We start from the raw sequence: 19,886 nt of genomic DNA, 5'->3' as shown, positions 1-19,886 counted from the left end.
ACTAAAATGATTGATATTCAACAGCAAGCAACATATTAGCATATCACAAGAACACCAAATCCAAGCATGTTGTCTTTTCCCTTTTTTTCATTTTTATTTCATAAAATATTTTCCCCACTCTAGAGAGTGGGAGAAGAAACATACTGCCTGGGTAAGCTAAATAGATCTTTCCCTTCAAATGGTGAAGTCCACTCATGAGAGCCTGCAGCTGGAGAAGCTTCTGTAGGAGCTACTACATCTTGCAAACCCGCAATCTGTAAACCACTACCACTGGATGTCAATCTCATTGCCGGTTTCGCACTTAGTCCATTTGTATTAGGGTAATATATGTGTGTGCTCTTCAACGGAGATGTCGGCCCTAGCCAAATTCCACCAGGTCTTGGAGAAGAAGACGACCCCCGATCCAAGCTCCAATCAATATTGGTATAATCCAACTGTGCCATGGAGCTACCACTGCTCCAGTCAACCGGAGAAGAGGCTCCTGATGAAGTTGTAGAACCCGATCCAGCGAAAAGTCCAAGTGAAGATGCAGCCGCTAATGTTAGTGATGCACCTGTTCTACTCCATAAGCCATTTCCACGACTAGTACCTGGAGAATCTCCTGGACTACTTCTGCCCGTGAAGTGCTGCTGTTGTGGATAGTAAAGCTGATGATGCATCTGATTTGAGCTCAGGTTTTTGGAACCAAGGCTTTTAGCAGTTCCAATATAGGGCATAAACCCATTGGACTTTGAGATTTCCACACTACTGGCTGGATACATAAACGGGGTTGAACCGGGAGGAGATAACCTTATACTAGTAGCTGGAACCTGCTTTGTATTTACAGATTGAGGTCGCTGCATCATTATTACAGATTCCCTAATTGAGGGCTGAAATTTCTTAAATTCACTTCCAACAGCCACATTATGACTCTGTCTTTGCTGGTGGTGAGGCCTGCAAAGGTGATGCCAAGGAATAGGAAACCGAAGGGTCTGATCCAGAACTTGACCAACTTTTCTCAGCTGACACTGCACTTTGTTGGGGTTTTACCCATTCCAACTTCGGTTGTATTCTCTTCAAAGGCTGAACACTTTTACTCACTAAATCTGAAGAACTTCCCACTATAACCGGTGCTTTTGCATAGTTAAAATCTTTCTCGTCCCTTCTTTGATGTGTTGCAGTAGATAGATTTGGTTTTGGTTGTGGCCTTATGGATAAGTTCTGACTACCTGCAACTGACACCTTATTGGTACTAGCAATCGGGGGACCACAAGTTTCTTCTGGCTTTGGTAGAGCAGGTGGGTCCTGCTTTAAAGATCTCAAGTATTCTGCAGCTTTCTCAAGATCACCTTCAGCAGCAACAACTGCTCTTTCAACCTCCTGCTTTGTGCACGGGTATCTGATTTCCATGTCAGCAATTCGTGCAAGCTCTTCTGACATGTCAATTTTCAGGTTCCCACCACCAATAGTTGACTCCTTATGCTTAACTGCTTCTTCACTTCCTTCAAGAAGCCATGCCACAGATTCCTCCACTTTGCCTTCATTGAAAATAAGAGCCATTGTAGCCCGATCATGTGAAAATCCCATTGCTACAAGCTGCTGAGCAAGAGCTTCAAGCTTTCTCGACATGAGATAGCCACTGCACCGCTCATGCAACTCATGTGCTCGCCTCTCCTTCTGACGTAGATGTTTCCTTTCATTCTTTTGACGAATTTTTTCTCGCTTATCATTATCAGCTCCCGGTACTATTTCCTGTTGGACAGGAATATTTGATGTTTTCTCTTTGTGCTCTTCTGACTCACCTGACCAGCTACCATTATTAGATACGGAATCATACTCAACCGCAGCTCCAAGTGAGCCCCCCAAATGCTCATTTGTTTCATCTATGTTCCGTAAACGACCATTGCTTTGAAGAGGGGAAGCAAACGATGATGGCACTGTTTCAATGGTATGGAATGTTCCCAAAAATGGATTATATGCACTGGCTGGAACACCACTAACAGCATTAGCAGGTTCAGAAGGCTTTGAAGAAGCCTTCTGAGATTCCTTGCTGGGTTTTTTATCTTTCGAGTTGGACTTGGATGCAGGAGACATTGTTGGAGCCAAACAAAGTCCTGCAAGGTTTAAGACAATAGTTACAAAATCAAAGATGTGTGGAAGATTTAAGCAGACAATACACAGCAAGAGCAGTGGTTATCTCATTTTGATTTTGATTCTCACAATTTTTAGTTTTCACGAATAAAAAAGTGGTGAAATCCAAAAGCTCCAACAAGTAAATTGATTCAAGGACCCTAGCCTGATATGACTGAAATTTATAATCTTGTGCGTAGACCACAAGTGTATAACTGGTACGAAGTTAAAGGAGGCATGTTAAAAATAAAACTTGAGAACTACACAATGAGTGAACATGGTTTCATAGTACGGCCATGGTTTCTTCTAACGAATGCATCCTGGCAATTGCTCCAATTTGTGCAATAGGTTACTCTCATCATAACACAGTCTCAGCAATATGCATATTTTTGTGCGTGTGTGTGTTTGTTTGCTATGTCGCGAATTTTTTATCTTTGATCTTCATTGTTTGGCATAATAGATCTCCATTTAGATAAAAAAAAATTATGAAATGATTTTCAAGATTACTCCACCAACCTAACTCTTACAGCTAGTTCCTAACTCTTACTTATCAGCCCAACACATGATACAGAAAACTGAAATAAATGAGACCTTCAATTGGTCTAATATATAAAGTTGACAGTTTCCTTCTTTGTCCCGTATACGCTTACTCTAACACTGAAAATAACATCTTTATAAAGCTTCCTTACCGTGCTTGAAAGCTCCCATTAGAACCCAACTCATTAAATTCAGATATTACATTCTTGGATTGGCATAGAATGAAAAAATTCCAGATATTGTGCTTTAGCATTGGGACTCTCCATTCACGGACACTTGGTCACTTACAGAAATTTTAAGCCATAATCAAAGTAAAACACTAATATTTGATAGACAAGAAACAGGAGAACAAAACTTTGGAAGGCAAATTTAGCTTCTGAAGACTCTTTTTCTTTCACATTTTTATATATTTTACAAAAGGAAAGCGCATAAATTTGATCCTCGTTCATGGTCAATGGTATCAACAATATTTTTTATAAACCTAAGTAAATTATAACCCGTGTGAATTACAAAACTTCTTGCATCGGCAATTCTTAGTGGCAAATAGCAGAATTGCAGCCATATGAATCACATGACATAGCAATCTTCCTATAAAAGATTAATTCTTAAATCCAGAAAGGGGAGAAAAGCAAAAAAAAAAATTTATTTCACAAGGGATAAGTTAAAATCCACTCAAACTAGAAAGAATTCATAGATAAAGAGCAGACTAACACCCCGGGTTTTCTAGATTTCAATCACAGAAAAACCAATTCTTTTCCGCAGCTAAATTTACCAGAAAAGAGACTATAACCGACGCCTCTAGCTTTTGAAAAATATTTCTGAAAAGCCCGAGTTTCAGGTTAAAAGAGAAGATAAAAAAATGTATTCTATTTCCCTCAATAATAACACATACATCCAGACAGCACATTTCAACCGAATCTAATTCCCTTAATCCAAGAACAAGCATTCGAAGAAGCCAATTCAATCGAGGAATCACCAAAACAGCCCTAAGAGCGGAAGAAAAACACGATTCGTTCGACGGAACAATGCAGATGTCGATAGAAATTTTAAACATACACAGAGAAGGATCCACCGACATGATCAATCACACAAAAAAATCCTAAAAGGAATTACTGAAATAAAAAAAAGTTTTGAAACAGACAGAACGAAAAGGCAGAAATAAAAGGGGAATGAGAAGAATGGAGATACCTGGATTGAATGGAAGGGGAAGATGGATCGAACGATGGAGGTCGAAGGATCAAAGGATAAGAGAGTTGGATGCGAAGAGATAAAAGGGAGGGAGAGATGTATTTCGAGGCCCAAACTGAATCGATGGAATTAGGGTTTTGTTTCGAGAAATTTCATTCATTTACAACAGAAACAAAAAAGAAGAAGAGGAAATTAGAGATTTCATAATAACCAAAATTCACTCGTTTGTAATGGAACCCCATTTATACCTAACCCCTCCGCCTCATCTTTTTCCTTCTTTTATTTGGTAATTTTCCCAATAAATCACCGGTGATAGGTATATTTATCGATCTAATACCGGTCAGATTTTATTTTTTGATCTAACACCCATAGCAGTAAAGCGCGCCCTCTGAATCGCGCTATACGCTGATTTGGAGCCATGTGGGTATAGAGCGTCCCCTGTCCCGCGATATACGGTGATCTGACGCCACGTGGGTATAGCGCGCCCCCTGATCCGCGCTATACCTGGGTATCTGACACGTGGGGTATAGCGCGGTGCAGGGGGCGCGCTATACCCCTAAATTCCCAACCCTTCACGTCCCCATCCTCCCTATAAATACCCCCATCCTCAATCACTTTTATCACACCAAATTCTCTCAAATTCTCTAAATTTCTCTTAAATACTCTCTTTTTAAGGTATATTTTATAATATTTTTACTATTATGTATTTACTTTATTTAATATTTTACTAATATAATTCTTTTGCAGATATATAATGGAAGACAGTCTACTTCTCTCGGATGAAAATCATATATCTCTACACTTTTATGATACGGTAACATTTTAATGTTTTAATTTAATTTAAATTATTAGTAATATTTAGTTGATTTATTTAATGCATGATTATTAGATTAAGAATTAAATATCTCGACACTTTGTTGATACTGTAACATTTTAATGTTTTAATTTAATTTAAATTATTTGTAATAATTAGTTGATTTATTTAATGCATGATTATTAGATTAAGAATTAATTTTTGTAATTATTTATTTTTAGGAGAAGGACCGTGTATTAGATCATTTTATTAGGAATCTTAAGTTAGTGATACCCAGCCGTGTCTTGCTGTATTTAGTAGAGGCTGGATTTAGTTACATAGGTAGATATCATGGTCACTGTAAGATAGTCAGACCTGATTTCTGCCTTAGTAGAGCGGTGGAGGCCGGAGACCCACACATTCCATCTTCCGTGTGGAGAGTGCACGATCACGCTTGAGGATGTTTCTATGCACCTGGGGCTTCCGGTGGATGGAGAAGTGATATCGGGGATAGCTTCCGGTTCTTGGACTACTTTGTGTCGGGATAGTCTAGGACGTGTCCCGGAAAATTTTATCGGATGTATGATACTGTTAAATTGGTTAGATGTCAATTTTCGGGAGTTGAGCGCAGACGCCTCTGAGGATGAGGTTAAGATGTATGCACGGGCATGCATACTGCAACTGATAGGAGGGTTGTTGATGCCGGACAAATCGCGCAACCTAGTTCACTGCATGTGGTTGCGACATCTTAGCGACTTTCGTCTCGCCGGATCATTCAGTTAGAGCTCGGTAGTTTTGGCTTTGCTGTACAGGGAGATGTGTGGAGCCACTGACTACAGGTGTAATGCTATCGGCGGATGTCTCCTGCTGCTGCAATCTTGGGCATGGTATCGATTGCCCTTTTTATGTCCCGTTGTGAAGAACCCATTCGTATTTCCACTACTTCTGAGGTAATTATAAATCTGATTTTATATATTAATAATTTTATACAGCGTATAACAATTTTTTTTCCTTGAATAGGTGGTCTACTGATAGGAAAAATCATCAGGAGCTACCTGATCAACTTGTTCAGCCAACTCATAGTGTGAGCTTAAAGATTGACCCCGAACAGCACGCACTTGAACAAAATGTGCATACATCTCAATAGCGGCGTCTGAATAATTACTTTGAGCTTCAACCATCATTTGAACATCATCATTGTTCGAAAGTTCGAACGCTGTATAAGTTAATGACAATAATGATGTTGGAAATTTGTACTGCAACGACGACATTCTTCTGTTATTTTCAACATGAATCTTCCTCGAAATCTTCGTTATCAGCTCCTCAAGAGTTATGTTTCTCTTGAATGATATTTTAACACGCTCATTTGATACGAAAACAACGCCGGTTTCATCTTCTCGAATTTCACCATCATAATAAACAATAGCTGAAAGTCGCGCAATTCTTTGAGTTTAAAAATGCAACAATATTATATCTGCAAAAAAAATAACTTAAACAAACCTTATTAAATAAATTATATATGAACGAAAATATAACACAAATTTTTTTTTACACATTAACGTAAATAATTTAAATAATATAATTTTATATTATTACCTGCACCACAAAACTATTTCGACGTATGCTCCCGCTTTTCAATTTTACAAACATAAAAATTAATTGAAAATAATTAGTATAATATTTTTTCAAATAATGATAATAAACAATAAGTATAATTAAAAATTTATAACAAAATTACCTTATAACGAAAAATCGCACGACGGAATTGTTGTATTAATTTATAAGTTGAGAGGAGAGATGCGAGGAGATGTGAGAAACTTAACCGGCAGAGGAGGGTATTTATAACTATATAAGGCGCGGTACCTGCACCGCGCTATATGTAATTATTCAGATAAAAGATATAGCGCGGTACCTGCACCGCGTTAAATATAATTTTGGTACGGCGTATAGCGCAACCCCTGATCCTCGCTATACCCCTACATGGCGTATAGCGCGGAGCAGGAGGCGCGCTATACCCCACGTGTAACTTAGTCAGCTTATAGCGCGGTACAGGGGGCGCGCTATACTCCACGTGGCGCCAAATCAACATATAGCGCGGTTCAAGGGATGCGCTTTACTGCTATGGGTGTTAGATCAAAAAATATAATATGATCGGTGTTAGATCGATATATATACCGATAACCGGTGATTTTTGGGGAAAATCACCCTTTTATTTCTCTCAATTTATTTCCTTTTATTACATTTACATTTTAAGCACATGAGTCTTTGTAATTACAACACTCCTGTTAGTATTAAGGATAAATTATTTATTTAGTACGGCATTTGTTTTTATATTTTTATTTTGGTCATTCATTATTTTCGACTAATTTTTTATTCTAATAATATTATTTGAAAAGCATTATGTGAGTTATTAATTAGGAGAGAGAATTAATGTGAACATTTTATTAAAAAATAAAAATATCATGTAAATATTATTATTGTTTTCTAACGACGTCATTTTCATTTCACACATGAAGTCCTTGTTTTAATCCTACTGTAATATTAATGCAGAAGAAAAACTGGTTCTCGACCTGCATTAACTGCTGTACCAAGCCATGATGCCCTATCAAGCAAGAGCTGTGGATATTTGGTGGCGAGTCTCTGGAAGCTACCATGTGGCTAAACCCCATCATGTAGAAGATATAATTCAAACCTTATTTTATTTCTTGTAATTTTAAACTTTGGGTTAAACTAAACCTTTATTTGTATAAATTACGAGGGATTGGCCTTGTAGATCTACTCTATGAGTGTGTATATAAGTGATTGGTAAAAAAAAATTAGCAAAAAAAAAATACTTAATTAAAGTTTCTTGCTAATCAAGTTTCTTTAAATTTCACTTAATATGTAATCTCCTAGTGCTACACAACTATGGATTTATCTTCTTCTACCACTAAATATTAACGTAGAGAGATACCTTGTATGGCCGTATTCGGATCCACCGTCAGGATAGGTCGGTAACTGAAATTCTCCACATCAACAATCCGAAACGTGAAAGAAAATGCTCTCTCTCGAAGATGAAGTTGATGGTTTTGCTTGTTTCGTTTGCGACGATGCAGTTGCTGTGCCGGCATATGAGAATCCATCGTGGTACCGTTTCCAAGCGTGTTCGGAGACGACCTGCAGCATCTCAAGAAAACAATAACAATTCTTTGAGTGAAGCTAGGATCACTCTCAAACTAGGTATTGAGAGCAGAGTCTCTCCAAGTAATGAACACAACATAGATTTGCTGAAAGACATGGGCTATCAAGATACCTCAATGGAGGGAGGTGCTGATAGTGAGAGCACAGTGGAGCTATTAGGCAATTGCGTGACGATGAAGAAGCTCGAAACTCAAAATAGTAACAAGTCCAACAAATCCAGGACCGGGCATGGAAGAAGATCAATGAAGGAGGCTATGGTGGTGAAAAGAGTGCACCAATGTGAGATATGCGGCAAGACTTTCGCAACGGGCCAGGCACTCGGTGGCCACAAAACACACCATCGGGTGAAACCGTGAATGATCCGGGGAAGGCGGAGTTAGTACAGGCAAAAACCAAACAAGAAAACATGTAAAGTTAAAAGAGTGTATCACCAGAATGCTGTTGTCTGAAGAAACTCATCCTAAGAAGCTGGATTTTGATCTTAATATCCCTTATCAGGAGTAATTTTTTCTGTTTCCATGACATTTTACCCCCCTTAGTTCTGATCTCCAAATAAGTCCTGCACTGATCTTACGTAAATCTGCCACATTTTGAAATAGTGTAGTAGCAGCTTCTTTTGTATTCAAAATGACAAAAATCAGAATGTTCCTAATAATTAGAAAAAGGCAAGTTTTATATATTCCTCGTATCATATTAAAGTTTTCTAGTTTTTCATTGGATTTTAAAGTGGTTTTGCTATTATAATTAAAGCTTTAGCGGGGTCATTCTTCAAACCAAGACAATAATAATTGCATAACTCTAATATCTTGTCCTTTTCAGCATTTAAAATGATGAGAAGAACCTAACCTATAAATAATATGAGCTTGATGGGAGACAGATATTCTCATGATTGTACATTTCTTTCACTGTCCATTTTGTTCGGATTCGGTTAAAGTATCACATATATCCAACCCTTTTATCCTCAACTATATGTATGGAATAAGAGTGCTTAAATGGACATAAAAAACAAAAATTAAATTATGGAATAATAATAGAAGCAAACACATATACATAAGAACAATTCGGCTTTGTTTCCAAAATGGGGAATATGACAGTCCATGCAGTCTTAGGCTTCAAGAATAAAGCTGAGGGCTAGAATCTCTTGCCATTCCTTTATAAGCACCGGCCCCCATGCCTTGACCTCACCAAAACAACATCCATTCACTTCTCTCTCGAGCCTAAAAGATGGTAATTCTAACTCATTTTTTCTTCCTTTAAGTTCCAGCATCAACATTCCCTCTATACTAAGCATTGCCTCTCTTTTTTATGTTTTCAAATTCAGGGTGGAAAGAAAGGTGGATTCAGAGCTTGTTCCTTTGTTTTCGGTAAGAAAAGGTCTTAGAATACATATCCCAGATCAGGTTTACAAACTTAACTTGATAAGCAAGTAATTAAATGAAGAACTCATTCATGTGTTCTTTTTTTTCCCCTTTCGATTTTGTAGTTCTTGGGGCACTTGAGAATATTGGGTTTGTTGCTAACATGGTTAGCATAGTTCTTTATTTCCATTACTTGTTGAGACTTGATATTCCAACTTCTTCAAATACTCTCACAAACTTCTTGGGATCAGCCTGCTTGCTTTCACTATTAGGAGGCTTCATTTCAGACACTTACTTGAACCGACTCTATACGATTTTGATATTCGGATCGTTGGAAGTAATAGTAAGTTTTCACTGGCAATTCAAGCACTTGATGTGATTAGTTTATTTCCTCAAACTGATTCAGCGAATCAATGCTTTTAATTTGGTTGCAGGGTCTGTCAATGGTCACCATCCAGGCTTATTCGAAAGACCTGCAACCAGATATTACTTGCCAGAAAGGTTGTGTCAAAGGTAAAGTAGCGGTGATGTTCTACGGCTCGCTTTTGATATTATCCATCGGTACAGGCGGAGTTAAGGGAGCACTTCCAGCACTTGGTGCTGACCAGTTTGATCACAAGGATCCGAAAGAAGCAAAGCAGCTTGGAAGCTATTTCAATTGGTACATGTTGAGCACCACTTTTGGTGCTATGGTCGGCGTCTCGTTCGTCGTTTGGGTTAGTATAAACGAAGCTTGGTACTGGGGTTTCTTCATGGGAACTATGGCTGCAATTGTTGGATTCATTGCAATTGGCCTCGGGAAGCCATTTTATCACTATCCACCTCTTGGGAACAGCCCTCTATTGAGAATAGCACAGGTTTCCCGTCTCTGTGCTATGCTTAAATCCATTACATGTTCTTTTATGTGACTCCTGATACAAGAATCAATTGTTTGATCGTTCAGGTTATCGTTGTCGCAGTCAAGAACAGACGATTGCAATTACCGGAAAACTCCGACGAACTTTTCGAGAGCAATGATAACGACGAACATCATTATGATGAAAAACTCCCTCATACAAATCAGTTCAGGTGAAACACCATGAACTTGCTATTGTTTCATGGAAACTGAATAAATAAAAAATCAAATACTCTTCTTGTGAGTAATCTAATACACTTTATGCTAATTAATGACTAAACCAGATTACTAGACAAGGCTGCCATTGACCCTCAAGAGATTTCTCCAGAGCCTTGGAAAGTTTGCACAGTGACACAAATTGAGGAAGTCAAGATTCTAACAAGGATGTTGCCCATCTTAGCCAGTACCATTATAATGAACACATGCTTGGCACAATTGCAAACATTCTCGGTGCACCAAGGGTCCTTAATGGATCCCGAAATTTTCGGGAAAAAATTCCCTTCGGCATCGATACCGGTGATTCCTCTAGTTTTCATGGCATTCCTAATACCAATTTATGAGTTTCTTGTCGTCCCTTTCGCTCGAAAAATCACCGGACATCCATCCGGTATCACGCAGCTTCAACGAGTCGGTGTCGGTCTTGTCCTCTCGATCATATCAATGGGCATCGCCGGCATAATCGAAGTTAAGAGGAGGGATCAGGCGATAAAAGATCCATCTAAACCTATTAGTCTATTCTGGCTATCCTTCCAATATGGAATATTTGGACTAGCAGACATGTTCTCCATGGTAGGACTAATGGAGTTCTTCTACAAGGAGGCTCCGTTGAGGATGAAATCTCTGTCTACGTCGTTCGCATGGCTATCGCTTTCGTTTGGGTACTTCTTGAGCGGCGCCTTCGTCGACGTTATAAATGCAGTCACCAAGAAGATTGCCCCGAGCAAGAAAGGGTGGGTAGAGGGTGATAAATTGGATGACAATAACTTGAACCTCTTCTATTGGTTCCTAGCTGCTCTTAGCACACTCAACTTCATTGTCTATCTGCTTTGTGCATCATGGTACAAGTACAAAGATGATACCACAGACTCCGAAGCCATGCCCGAAACAAGGGGCAGGGAGCAGATATGGTGAGTTAGTTATCAAAAACATAAGAATCTTTCAACTTATTTGTTGGATGAAAGGCGCTGATGAGGGAAATATTGACATTATAAACAATAACTACCATATAATATGTTTGTGATTTCTTGTCCTATTATTTCATTTGTATTGCTTAAGGTTATAAAGACGTATGTCGTCGCAGGCACGTGCAAATGTAATGCCAGACATTCTTGTACACCATAAATAGATTTTTGTATTATTCTTGAATTAATTTAATTATTTATTGCATGAACCAATTTATCTCAGTGGTTAAAGGAATCATTGTTGTTTAGAGGTCACGAGTTCGAGCATCAGTGACTACATCAGAATGATTGAGTGTTCATTGTCAAATGATTAAGAGTATTTAAAATAGATACTATTTTATAATCACATTGGCTTTATTAAAAAAAATTATTTACTTCAAGACTTGTTTGATTTGAGCATTAAGATTGAATCCCACCCAAAAAGGGATAGGTTGAGTAAACAAAATTCTGACAATTTTAGCCGAATACCATAAGGGGTTAATTATTTGACGTAATACGACACAAAAAAATTTATTTACAGATTTACTACATTTATTATAGTAACTTGGCACTCATCACGTCGAAGTAATAAGTTACAATAAAGAATATTTTTTATTCAAATTTTTACCTGATGTAATAAAATTATTGACGTATTAATTTTTTTTATTTTATAACGATGATAAAAAATTATTTTATGGTGACACATTAATATTATAACATCATATTATTAAATTATATTTTGACTAAAACCAATTTATGTGTTTTCTTTGTTTTAAAAAATTGATTGTCTAAATAATTAGTTCATTTTAATTTAGTAATTTATACATCATAAAAATCAAAGATAGTCATTTGATAGTTGATCATCATACAGGGGTTAGAGGGATGTAATTTTTTTTAATATTTATTAAATTCTATTTACATATATCATTACAATATTTTTCAGGTAGAAATTTTAAATTTTATTTTAATATTAATTGCTTATTTTGTCGTTAGATCATAGATCTACACGGCTATACTTAAGAGTTAAGATCATATCACGGTTAGACATAAATAAGATATTTATTATTTGGTTCAGTTTGATCCGATTCAAATTAAATCAAATAATAAAATATATTTTTATATAAATCATAAAAATATATAATTATTTTGGATAAATTGTCTTCCTATTCATTAAACTTTAATTTATTTATCAATTTAATCACTGAATTTTAAAAAAATTGAATTTTAACATTAAACTTTAAACATTGATTTTTTCTAGTTACTAGACCGTTAAATCGTCAACAACATAATGATTTGACCGATTCTTTCTCAATTTTCTATAAAAATCATCAACTCTTCTGATAATCATTGTTAATCAATCATCGCTTGTCATCAGTTGTTATTTACGACAAGATTGATACCAAAATAACTACATTTCACTCCTCATTCTTCTTCTCGTACTAATTTTTCATAAAATTCTTCCAAAATCGACAAAAAATCTATCTAAATGTTCAATATTGTTAAGTTATGATCTCCTTCAATAGTCGTCCAGTGAGAATAGTCTCGAGATTTGTTGTTTATCTTTTAAAAATAATACTTCTCACTATTCAAATCTTGAACAAATACTCCGAATGCATCAAATTTGAGAAAATCTGCAAAGCCAAAAATGATAAATTTCTTGTGTAGTTTCGTAAGTTTTAATGAGGTTCTAGAAAAATCTAAATTGATCAAATTATAAAAGATTATGAGATGAGTTTATTGATATCTATTGAAAGACATCATAAAAATGATGATTTTTATCGACGGGTGAAAATACTTTAATTTTCCTTGTCATGATGATGATGTTGAATAAAAAATTATGATTTTAAGGCTTATATAACAAATAACTACTTGAAGTATATCATTTTTTTCATTTAAGTATTTAAAGTATTTTTTTGTCAATATAAGTATTTAAAGTTATATTTTTTTGTCAAAATATGTAACTAAAGTATTCAATTTTTTTACCCGAATGCCTAAAGTATTCTTTAATTAATGACAAATTACAACTTTTTTAGAACTTAAACGAAAAAATTTGAATAATTTAAGTACCTATTTTGACATAAAATACTTTAGGTACTTATTTTAACTAAAAAGATAACCTTAAGTATTTATTTTTACTAAAAAATATTTTAGGTACTCTAATAAAAAAAATATATAGTATTTGTGATATAAGCCTATTTTTAACTTGTACGTCAATATATTAGCATCAAACATCATTTGGATGATAATTGATAACGATTTAATAGAAAAACTAATGTCAAATTTAATATTAAAATTAAAACGCTCTAAAATTCAATGACCAAATTAATGTATAAATGACAAATGAATTAGTTTACTCTTATTTTTATACATTAGTTAAAGTATCATAGTCCTAAACCTTTTGTTTTAAAACCGACGAACGGGGACAAAAATTCTAGTTTTGTTTTAGAAAGAGAGTAGAGTATCAAATACTAAACTCAAGCTTAAAAAATATTTGTTTCAAAGCTCCTTGTCAGCGGTCACCCTATATACATATTTATTCGAACCAAAGTCGGTGCAAACTTCTAATATGAATATTTTAATTTAACTCTTGATTGTAAACGATTTGAAAAGGATTAAGGGTCACGGTTACTTCTGTAGTAGATAAAATTTATCAATTTTTTTCATATCGTATTTTCATATCAATTTTGTCCTCGAAATTGTTTAATTTCATCAATATCTACTTTTGACTGTCTTGTCTAACAGAACCGTTAGTTTCTTCTGATATGGACGCTTTATCTCAGATAATTTTGCTACCCTGATTATGTGACAATAACAAAAAATATTATTATCTTTTAAATAAAAAAAATATCCTAATCCCTAATCAACTCTCTCATGCTCTCCCTCACCGAATCAAACCAAAGGTCACCGGACATAGCGCGACGGTGGCCATTACTCCCTCTGACCGTCGCAAGGAACTCCGAAGAAGCCCAAACGTTGACCTAGAACTCTCTAAACAGCCCAGCGGTGGCCGGACAAACCGAGACCCCAAATTAAACCTAAAGCACCTCCTTTTTCCTTTGAACCTTCGACGATCAGTGAATGAGCAACGACGAAGCAACGACGTTGGTTGGGTTTTTCTCATAATTTTACAAGGATCTCAGTTGAGCATGTGGTGAGGCAAACAGACAGTCGTGGTGGCCGGAAATTGCAAAAATCAGTTTCGGTGATAAGGTTTTTCGATGAAACTTTGATCGATGATTCACGACGAACGACGACGAGTTTTGACAAATGACCACCGAGATTATGGTTGGGACGAGGTAACACTTCCGATGGAGGGGGCGGTGACTAAGATCGAAGCTAATGAGACAAGCGATCTTTTATATTTTCACGATGGACGACAGTGATGATCTAACGATCAGGGTTTGGTCAGAGATGAAGCCGAAGCTAACGGTGGTGGCAGTGCAAGCCACGACCGGTCAAAGCAGGGGTGAATGACGATGGCGCGATAGAGGAATGACTCGAGAGTTTTTTTTCCTGGGATTAGGGAAAAATTGTTATTTAAAAATAATAATATTTTTTATTGCCACATCATCAGGCTGATATGTCAGAAAAATTATCTAAGTTGGAAATATATGGCGTCCACATCAGCAGAAACTAACAGTTCTATTAGTCAAGACTGTCAAAGATAGACATTGATGAAATTAAACAACTCCGAGAGTAAAATTGATGCAAAAATACGATAAAGACGAAATTGATAAATTTAATCTCCTACATGCCACCTTGACCCTTAAAGCCATTTTAAAAACATAAAACATACAACTATCTTTTAACTTCAACATCAAAAGCTTCAACGGTTGGATGATATATCCATCAATAATATATTTTAATTATCGATGTCAAGAACATCTCAACAAACTTAATATTGTTTTATTTTTAGGATAAACTGCATCCTTAGTCATTAAATTTTAGCTCATACATCAATTTTATAACTGAACTTCAAAATATTTAATTTTATCATTAAATTTTATTTTGTGTTTTAATTAGATAACTGTACCGTTACATTCAATACAACGTGATGATAGTTGAGACGATCCAACGACATGAAAAGTATATCAAAGCTTAGAAGAGTCGAAAACTTGAAAAGGTATTTTAAGCATTTGAGAAGGTTTCAGAGAACTAGGTCAAGTGATCGGTAGAAGGAAAAAAATGAAATATTCAATGATTAATGATTTAATTTATTCTTATTTTTAAGATTATTGTGGGTAGGGACGGCAAAATGATTGAGATAATGTAAGTGAGATTTTTTAAATTTTAATATAGTCCAACTTAAGGATTATTTTCTCATATAGGGTGAATTGAACAATACTAACCTAAAGATATCAAGTGTTCCAAGCATCTTCAAGCTAAATATGAAGACTCCACGACTGCATGGCGTCTTTATGAAAATGAAGAAAACTCCACGATTACATGACGTCTTCAGGTAAATTAAAAAGACCCTCAGAATACACGGCGTCTTTAGACTAATAAGAAGCCCGTCCAGCTCAGTTGGTAGAGCGCAATGCTCTTAACCTTGTGGTCGTGGGATCGAGTCCCACGGTGGGCAATTCATAATTGCCGGAGATCTTCCACGGAAGTTGCTCTCAACCTAGCGTTGGGGGCAACCTACTACCATACCTTCCCTTACCATATTACATATGGGAATAGGGTCAGCTAATTTTTATATGGGAAAATAATTTTTCCCACAACCGAGGAAGCCGGGTAGGAACATCAACAAACTTTGATAGGAAAAAAAAAATATTTGGTGAAATCAATGATATTAGGGTGAATAATTCAATGTTTGTGCGGTGGTTTAATTATTGTTCCAAATGCCAACCCGATCAATTTGGTTGCTCCTTTTATGGATCCATTCAAGATGACTTCTCAACGACTATATAAGACAAATAAATTATTAATACATAGCTTTCAGAATATTACTTTCATTTAATTTTAATTTTAATTTTAATTTTAATTTTAATTTATCCTACAAAATTCAACAAGCAACTTATTGCAGGTTTTCCCAAGTATAACCCTAATTAACTGCCCTATTTATTTATTATAATTATTAAATAAAGTTTTTAAAATTAAATATTTACCATATAATGAATTGAAGGGATCATAATCCATTGTCACGGTCTTTCAAGTATTAAGTGAATATAAATCAAATCCCAAATTTAATATGTAATTATAGATATAAATGTTATTTGAAATTAATTTTTAATATATATATATATATATATCAAAATTGTTAATAAATTTTTATAACATGGTATTAAAAATAGGGTAAACTACGCATTTAATATCTAAACTATAGTTTTGATTCGTTTTACTACCTAAACTTTCAACTTTTTCAACATCATACCTAAAGTTTATTTTTTTATTTTAGTACCCACATTTAATAACGCGTTTAGTACTTAAATTATCAATTTTAGTTTGTTTTAGTACCTAAACTTTAAAAAAATTTAAAAATTAACATTTAATTTTGAATTGAGATACTAAAGTGAAACAAACACTAAACTTTATGTATGATTTTAAAAAAAATAAAATTTTAAATACTAAAACGGACCAAAATTGATAATTTAAATACTTAATGTATAATTTACCCTTAAAAATACGATGACCAAAATGTTTTTTTTTATCTTCTTCATCACACTCATCTTCTCATGCTTTTATGGGAGTTGATTATTCAAGTTTTGGGTAATCGGTTGGTAATTATTCCTTTCTTATCACTTACTCAGCTGTTCACGAAAACATAAGTTGAATCTCTCAATTTAATGGGTTATTGGAACCCTAAACAAATAAATAAAGGGAAACCATTACAGTAATTCCATGCAAAAGGCAAGGCTATCTCAACTCTGGCTTATTCCATAGCTTTCAAAGTCTTCACAGAAAAGCATTTACTGACCTCAACTCTGGCTTATTCCATAGCTTTCAAAGTCTTCACAGAAAAGCATTTACTGAAACCCAAGAAATATGGGACATAGCTCTGTTTATCACAAGGCTTCAGTTGTGCAATTCTTCACCATTGTCTCATGTCTTCTGGTTCTGTCGTTTCCAGGGTCCGTCGATGCTTACAAGAACTACACAGTTGGTGATTCCCTTGGCTGGTTTGATACCCTCGAAAAGCCTGACGTTGATTACCGGAAATGGGCTGATTCCAACAAGTTTAGCTTGGGAGATTTCCTCAGTAAGTCCTTTTTATGTCATGTGATGAAAAATCTATGGATTTTTGGTATATATCTATTAATGGAAGAAAATGATTTCAACCCAGACATGGAAATGTTTTTTATTTCATTTAACAGTCTTCAGTACGGATAACAACCATTCGATAATCCAAACGTACAATATCACCACGTACAATCTCTGCGATTACGATGACGCTCTCCCAAACGACACGATCCAATGGTCGGCGGCGGATCCGTCGTCCACGGCTCCTCATCCAATCTCGGTAGCGGTCCCTCTACTGAAAGAAAGGGTGACCTATTTCTTCTCCGGTGATTACGACGGCGAGCAATGCAACAACGGTCAGCGGTTCAAGGTAAACGTGACGCACGGCCGAGGGTTGCCCAAGAGCTTACAAGATCCACCTGATGATGCGCCGGCGCCCAACAGTCCTGATTTCGAGAGCGATGATTCCGTCCCGGAGACCATCGTGCCGGCGAACTTCGATCACCCCATTGGAGAGGATAGCGATAAGGATGAAGCGTCTGGTTCTGGATCCATTTCTTTTGACCCCAGATTCAATGGCTTCCTAGTGTCGTTACAAATTGTTTGCATAATGTCGATGCTTTGATTTTCTTTCTTTATATTCTTTCCTTCATACGATTTTAGTAGTGATCTGCGAGTGTACGAGTGCTTAGGATTTGGTATATTTAGTTCTTGTAAAATAACAAAAACAGTAATTTAATAAAAATAATTAGTATCATATTAATTTTTTAATATATTATTTTCTTATAAGTCCCTAATAACTTTTAAAATTATCTACAACTCCTCAAACTTCTATATTTTTATACAAATTGAAACTACTTATTATCCGTCAAATATTTAAATGGGATATTATTACATCTATTTTATTAAATAGTTTCAATAATAAAAAAATATTTTTTAAATATTCAAGTTTAAATAATTATATCTATATTATATGCTCATATTATCATAAATAATTTAAAATATAATTCATAACTTACAATTATATAATACAATTATTTATATCACAATTGTATAGTCAATAGATAAAACTCATTACCATCACATGTACGAACAAGACGGCCTCGTCTGTATTTAATTGATTGAGAATCTTTAAATAAATATTTAAATATATATTACCTGAATTTATCCCAAAATTATCATTTTTGATTTTTTTTTTCATTTTTATGCAAAACTAAGAATGAGTAATCATTACTCCTTGGTATCAATTATTAATTATTATAATTGTTTTCATGTATTCGTAAAATCATTTTCATTTTCATGTATTTGTAATTTCTTTTAATGTTTTCTTACAATGAACCATGGGAATTATCAATGCTTTCCAAACATGGAAAACAATTGGAACAATCATGGCTGTTTAATCCTACAAAAGAATGAAGATATTGGAGCAAAACAAGAACATTCAAAGCAACATGGAACAAAACAGATCGAATACTTTTAAACTTGGAGACATGGGGGACTTGAATGTTCAATTCACTTCTGTCATGTTCACTTTTCCAGACATCATCTTCCAGACAGCTCGAAAGGCTTTTGTAGAACTGCAGACAAAAAAAAACCTTTAATCGCCAGCAAATTATAATCTCAGCAATAAGCAGATGAATCAACTGCAACTCATGTATGTTGCTATGGATATTTAAAGACCAGAAAACAGGTTTCTATGAGCTATTGTTAAAATTCTGATACTTAGTTTGAGCAAGCACATTAGACCATCTGTGTTTAACATCCTATACTTCGATCTCATTGATCCCGACAATGATTGTTTGACATTATCGAGATTTAATATGCTTTGTGTTGCTCAAGAACACTCAACTCGAATAAATTCATAGAGATGATCCAAGGATTAATATAGAACCAGAACTTGGAACATACTGTCCACATTTGATCAACTTCATTTCCAGAGCAAAACTGTAGTTCCACTTCGGTCGGCAACGAGCAATCAAATCAACATAACTCTAATCGCTAGCTTGTCCAAATCGGAAAAAAACAATACGATATATCTAGAAAATGCAATGGAATTATAAGGATAGAGGAGTTGCAGGGTACCGTATTGAACTCCAATGTGTCCCCCTTCGCTTTTCGAACCTCAACCATATGCAAACAGGGTGCCGCTTGAAATATCTGGTTGACAAACTAAACAGTTTGATCAGTACAAAATATAAGCCAAGATATCACTTTAAGTTAGGTTACCTCAGTGGCGACGTTAAGGTTCCCTTTTCTTCCTGCTTTCAGATTCTCGAGTCTCATCTATATAAAACAATACAACACAAAGATATTATATATATATATATAATTCGATAATTACCTTCATTATATAGTGTTTAAGGTTTGTTCACCTTGTGTTTTTCCTGAGGACATCAAACCCCAGAGGCTTTGCCGCTTCTTCTATTTTATGAATAATCTCATTAGCAGGACATTTAGATGTAAACCTTGTTTATTTCTTAAAT

General features: G+C 35.2%; 3 protein-coding genes and 1 pseudogene across 3 annotated transcripts; 3 read left to right on the top strand and 1 right to left on the bottom strand.

The window, feature by feature from the left end:
- Positions 1-61: 61 nt before the first annotated feature.
- Positions 62-4,040, bottom strand: LOC120131919 (annotated as a pseudogene).
- Positions 4,041-7,680: 3,640 nt separating this feature from the next.
- LOC120132071 (zinc finger protein ZAT9-like) lies at positions 7,681-8,163 on the top strand. The gene has a single exon (XM_039148916.1). It carries the CDS (start codon positions 7,681-7,683, stop codon positions 8,161-8,163), a length of 483 nt encoding a protein of 160 aa, XP_039004847.1.
- A 1,454-nt stretch (positions 8,164-9,617) lies between these two features.
- On the top strand, positions 9,618-11,232 carry LOC120132070 (protein NRT1/ PTR FAMILY 4.5-like; the record flags this gene model as incomplete). The annotated part of the gene is made up of 3 exons (XM_039148915.1): positions 9,618-10,022; positions 10,109-10,233; positions 10,345-11,232. Coding segments are annotated over 3 exons (1,377 nt in total), but the record flags the coding sequence as incomplete, so codon positions are not given.
- A 5,976-nt stretch (positions 11,233-17,208) lies between these two features.
- On the top strand, positions 17,209-18,187 carry LOC120132069 (lamin-like protein). Its single transcript, XM_039148913.1, has 2 exons — positions 17,209-17,422; positions 17,538-18,187. The coding sequence occupies exons 1-2, from the start codon at positions 17,209-17,211 to the stop codon at positions 18,026-18,028; spliced, it is 705 nt and encodes a 234-aa protein (XP_039004844.1). The 3' UTR covers positions 18,029-18,187.
- Positions 18,188-19,886: the final 1,699 nt, after the last annotated feature.

Source organism: Hibiscus syriacus, unplaced genomic scaffold (genome assembly GCF_006381635.1).
Source record: "Hibiscus syriacus cultivar Baekdansim isolate YM2019G1 unplaced genomic scaffold, ASM638163v2 tig00110557_pilon, whole genome shotgun sequence".
Lineage (NCBI taxonomy): Eukaryota > Viridiplantae > Streptophyta > Magnoliopsida > Malvales > Malvaceae > Hibiscus > Hibiscus syriacus.
This window is presented reverse-complemented; position numbering and strand designations above follow the sequence as displayed.